Source organism: Solanum lycopersicum, chromosome 9, assembly GCF_036512215.1.
Source record: "Solanum lycopersicum chromosome 9, SLM_r2.1".
Taxonomy (NCBI): domain Eukaryota; kingdom Viridiplantae; phylum Streptophyta; class Magnoliopsida; order Solanales; family Solanaceae; genus Solanum; species Solanum lycopersicum.
In genome coordinates, this window is record NC_090808.1 from 19781837 (window position 1) to 19786655 (window position 4819).

At 38.1% G+C, this 4819-nt stretch overlaps 1 protein-coding gene across 1 annotated transcript; it reads left to right on the forward strand.

Moving 5' to 3' along the window:
- The first annotated feature begins 645 nt into the window (after window positions 1-645).
- On the forward strand, window positions 646-984 carry LOC138338409 (uncharacterized). The gene has a single exon (XM_069289366.1). It carries the CDS (start codon window positions 646-648, stop codon window positions 982-984), a length of 339 nt encoding a protein of 112 aa, XP_069145467.1.
- The last annotated feature ends 3835 nt before the right edge of the window (window positions 985-4819 follow it).

Below are 4819 nucleotides of genomic sequence, written 5' to 3' on the forward strand. Positions count from 1 at the left end.
TTATTGTGGACATGATGACTAACTCTTCCCACTTTATCTCTGTGAAGTCTACTTACATAGCTGAGGATTATGCGTAACTTTGCATTGATGACATTGTGAGATTGCATGGAATTCCTTTGTCTATCATTTTAGATAGAGGAGCTTAGCTCACTTCACATTTCTGGAGATCCTTCTAGAAGAACTTAGGCACACAGTGAAGCTTAGAATTGCCTATCCTCAAATTGATGGGCAAGCAGAGCACACCATTCAGACATTGGAGGACATGTTGAGAGCGTGTGTGATTCCCTTCAGAGGTAGTTCGAACGACCATCTTCCTTTGATAGAGTTCTCGTATAATAACCGTTATCACTCTAGCATTGGGATGGCACCATTTGGAGCACTGTATGGTAGAAGGTGTAGGTCTACAGTTGGGTGGTTCGAGGTTGGATAGTCATCCATTTTGGGTCCAGAGATCATTCATGAGGCCTTAGAGAAGGTCAGGGTTATTAGGGATAGGTTGGCTACTACTTACAGTCGGTAGAAGTCTTATGCAGACAACACAGAATGGCCCTTAGACTATGATGCTGGTGACCATGTCTATTTGAAGATATAACCTATGAAGGGGGGTTATGAGGCTTGGTATGAAGAAAAAGTTGAGTCCGAGGTATGTTGGTCCATGAGATTCGACAGTGTGTGGGTGAGGTGGCCAATGAGTTTGCGTTGCCTGCGGAGCTAGCTTCTGTTCATCCAGTCTTTCATGTCTCTATGTTAAAGAAGTGCCTTGGTGATCCAACATCGATTCTTCCTGTTGATATTTTGGGAGTTGATGAAGACTTGTCCTATGAGGAGGTTCCTGTTGAAATTTTAGACAGGCAGGTAAAGCGGCTGAGAAACAAGGAGGTTTCCACAGTGAAGGTATTGTGGAGTAACCATCTTGTTGAGGGTTCTACATGGGAGGCCGAGGACGATATGAGGTCCTGCTACCCTCATCTATTCAGCTCTTAAGGTTAGATTTTCTACTCTCAAGTCTAAGTTTCCTTAACTTCTCCATTCCTGGTTATTATTGCTTGACTCGGTATAATACCTATGTTATGATATTGTTGACGTTGTGCTAGATTATATGAAGTGTCATTTGGGGATGAATTTTCCTAAGGGGGATATAGTGTAACAACCCTAAGGAAAATGGCTATGCGAAGTAATAATGTGTCTAGAATGCATACGATTAGACTGGGTTCACACAGATCGAGGCACATTTAACCAGACCTCTAAACCCTTGCTACAGCCAAGCCAACAAACTTGGTGAGTTATTTGAGCTAGGAAAGGTTGGGTCCAGCTATGTAGGGTACCCAAATTCGAAGATAAAGTCGAATGAGTCTTAAGCGGACTTAAAAAGGGGTAATGTTAAGTTTGGAGGGGCTAAGGGTAAAAATGTCTTTTTTTTTCAAGCTAAGGGTAGTATTGAAATTACTCTAAATATTTAATTAAGTAATCAATAAATATGGTGTAGGGGCAATTTGGGTAGAAAGGGCCGAAATTGGCCTTTTAAGTGAAATCTTACTCCACCTTGGTTTGAACCTAGGTGGGAGCAATGATTTAATTTGATTATTTTATTTGGTAAATTAATTTAATTAAATAATATTTAATTCTTGATTTGAGAAAAAGGGAAAAAAATCAGATTTTTATTTATTAATTAATAATTAATCCTAATTTGACTAAGTCTCTCCCTAATATCTTAATCCTAAGCTAACACACCCACACATTTCTCACCATCTCTCTCTCATGTTCACGCTCATCTCTCTGTAAAACTAGAGAACGAACAGAACCAAAAAGGAAAACATATAGTTCATCCAGAACATGAACACTCAAACTGAAAAAAAAAGGCAAAACAAGCTTAAAAACAAAAAGTAAAAATCAATTTCTCGACGGATATTGCTTGTGGTTTTGGTGGTGAGGCGTTGTCTTGGTTGAGAAATAGGCAGCACATTGTATCACTATTGAACAACTTTAGGAATGGATTTTCTTCCATATTTGTCCCTTTCCCAAGAGACCCTTAAGGCTCAGATGAATCTTCTCAAAAACTAGGGTTATTCCCCGTTGCATATCCCTGTCACTAGCTCCCTATGATCTTAGGTTGGGTATGCTTGCTGGTAGAATTTAGGGATACTGTATTTATGATGATGATCTCGTTTCTTTTGTAAATATGAATGTAGACATATATGTATGTGTGCAAGATTGTGACCATGACTTTGAGTCTCTGCTTACGCATGTTAATAGTATAGACATCACTCGTGTTTTATGTCCAATTAGATTTTCTTAAATCGTGATGTTCACATAGTTGAAATGCTATCACTTCTACTTAAAACAAATTACCAAACATACCTCTAACTTATCTTAAGAACCATCAAGAACGACTAATAAAGAGGTGCTCAAATGACTTGTAAAATGCTTCATTAAAACATGTAACAAAGTTCCAGAATCAGGAAATTTGCTGCATATGGTTTCTGGAAATTTTTGGTATCTAAACATTAAACAAATAGGTGAGGTCTTCAGGGATCAAACCCAAGACCTCACTAAATCATACCTTAAAAAATTAATTAAAAGGAGAATGCTAAATGGGGCTCGAACTGGGGTTGGGGTTCGACTGAAATTCGGCAGAAAAAGGGAAAAAATATGTTGTTGTGGTGTTTAGATCCCAACACATGAAAGATCCCCCAAGAATATAATTTAAAAAAATGAGGCGCACGGCATTCGAACCCGTGAGCCCTTAGCCAGACTCTTCTACTTAAAACATAATAAATAAATGAGAGGAGTGGGGTTCGAACCCACGTCCTCTAGGAAGGTAGCAAAGGATAAAAGGAATATAAATAAATAAAAAGGGGGCTTTGGAAAATCGATCCCACAACCCCTCGACCAGTAGCGAAATGAGAAGCTTAGAGGGGAAAAAATTTTTGTGGGAAAAGTATGGGGACATGGTGAATTGATCCCATGCCCCTCAGCAACTGGCAAAATGAAATGTGAAAAAAGAATATTAACGTGAGCAATGTGGATCGAACCTGGATCCCCAAGTCGAGTGACACGATAGTTAAAATTTAGGAATGGCTAAGTGTTGTTCAAGGGATTCGAAACTGGATTCCCTTTCCCAAATTCCATATTGACACATAAGTCTAATGTGATTAAATATTCAATGAATGTTGCATATAGGAATCAAATTGAGACTTTGACATACTGACAAGATGCATAAGTCTTGTATCACATAATCTTGAGCAATATGTATCACTTATATAAATTATGAATGAAGTCTCATGGCTTGTGTGTGTTGACTCATAAGTCCAGCATACAGTATAAAGTGAACCTAAGATGTTATGTGAGGAATGATTAGACCCCAAAAGGTCTAAGTAAGAGTGTGAAACATACTAGAAGGCCAATTACATTGGCATGTGATGAAATGAACATTCACGTAAAAAAAGGTGAGTAATTATGAAGGGAAAACGTGCAAAGACTAGTGGATGTAGGGAAAACATGATAAGAGGCCAATCTGAAACAGGAGAGCAATATCAAATGATCCTAAGTATATGTTACCAAACCGTACTTGTGTATGAGATTGTAATGTTAAAGAAGAGACCAGTCTCTATGAACACTCTAATGAAAGTATTAAAAGTTAATGCATACTTAATACTAATGATGAGATGAGAAATCATCTAATGAGCTATGATGCCGTCATGCTAGAAGCCAGCTTCTATGATGTATGAGATGAATGTACTGGAACTTTATACTGAGCACCGATAGAATAGCTATGAGTTGCGATTCCTTCTTTTGGAAAGGCAGAGGTTCATGTAATTCTCATGAGATGAAACAGTCCATCCAAACGGGTATGGGTCTCCTTATATCTTCTAGTCTTTCAACCTATACTTCCAATTTAGGGTTCTAGCAGGGTTCGACTCCCAATATATGCTATCATGTTTTGGTTCACTTTGGGCGGTTATTCCACCTCTTTTCGATGTGGGGTTAAACACTAGATTTTATGATGCTTAAATGATCTATGTCGGTTAAAATTAAAGTTCCCAAAGAAAGAATGAGGCCAACCTCAAGTAATGCACATAATGAAATGAACGATACCAAAGGTGTTAGGATAGGATTATCCAATGGTGAGCTAGACTCACACAATATTGTATAAACACCCTTTGGATATCATCTTACAAGATTTCAAACAAGAAATGACACGACCTCTAGGAATAGAATCCCCCCTTCCACTCTACAAAGGGTTCATTTTGAAAGTTAAACTTCACCACCCTTGTTCAGCAATCTATGGAAGTGAAACAAGCATAAAACACATCCATACCCAAAATAATATCAAATCAACCATATCGAGTTCTACTAACTCCACATGAGTAACTCTATTGGGAAACATTGTATGAAAATTTTATATAGCAACAACAAACTCACCCACCGGGGTAGTCACCATAAAAGGTTCATTCAAGATATCGGACAAATTGTAAAACTTTTTAGCTATAAGAGGAGTAACTAATGAAATATTAGCACCAGGATGAAGTATAGCATATACACGAATAGAAAAGACTTTCAACATACCGGTCACCAAATTGAGAGAAGTCTCTTGCTCACCCCAGAGCGGAGAGCATAAAAGTGCTTCTTAGGAGAATCAATGTTAGAACCACTTTCTTGTCCAGTCGCCTTGTCTTGCCTCTTCAAATTTAGGAAATCTCAAACTTTGTGTCCACTTTTACCACAACTAAAGCAATTGTCTGTCCCAATGAGGCAATCACCATAATGCTTCTTGTCACACTTTCTACAAGTTAGATTCTTACTTGATGAACTATTACAC

What these genes read in the sequence shown, in the direction of transcription:
- LOC138338409 (XM_069289366.1), top strand. Translation starts at nt 646, where the DNA reads ATGTTGGTCCATGAGATTCGACAGTGTGTGGGTGAGGTGGCCAATGAG.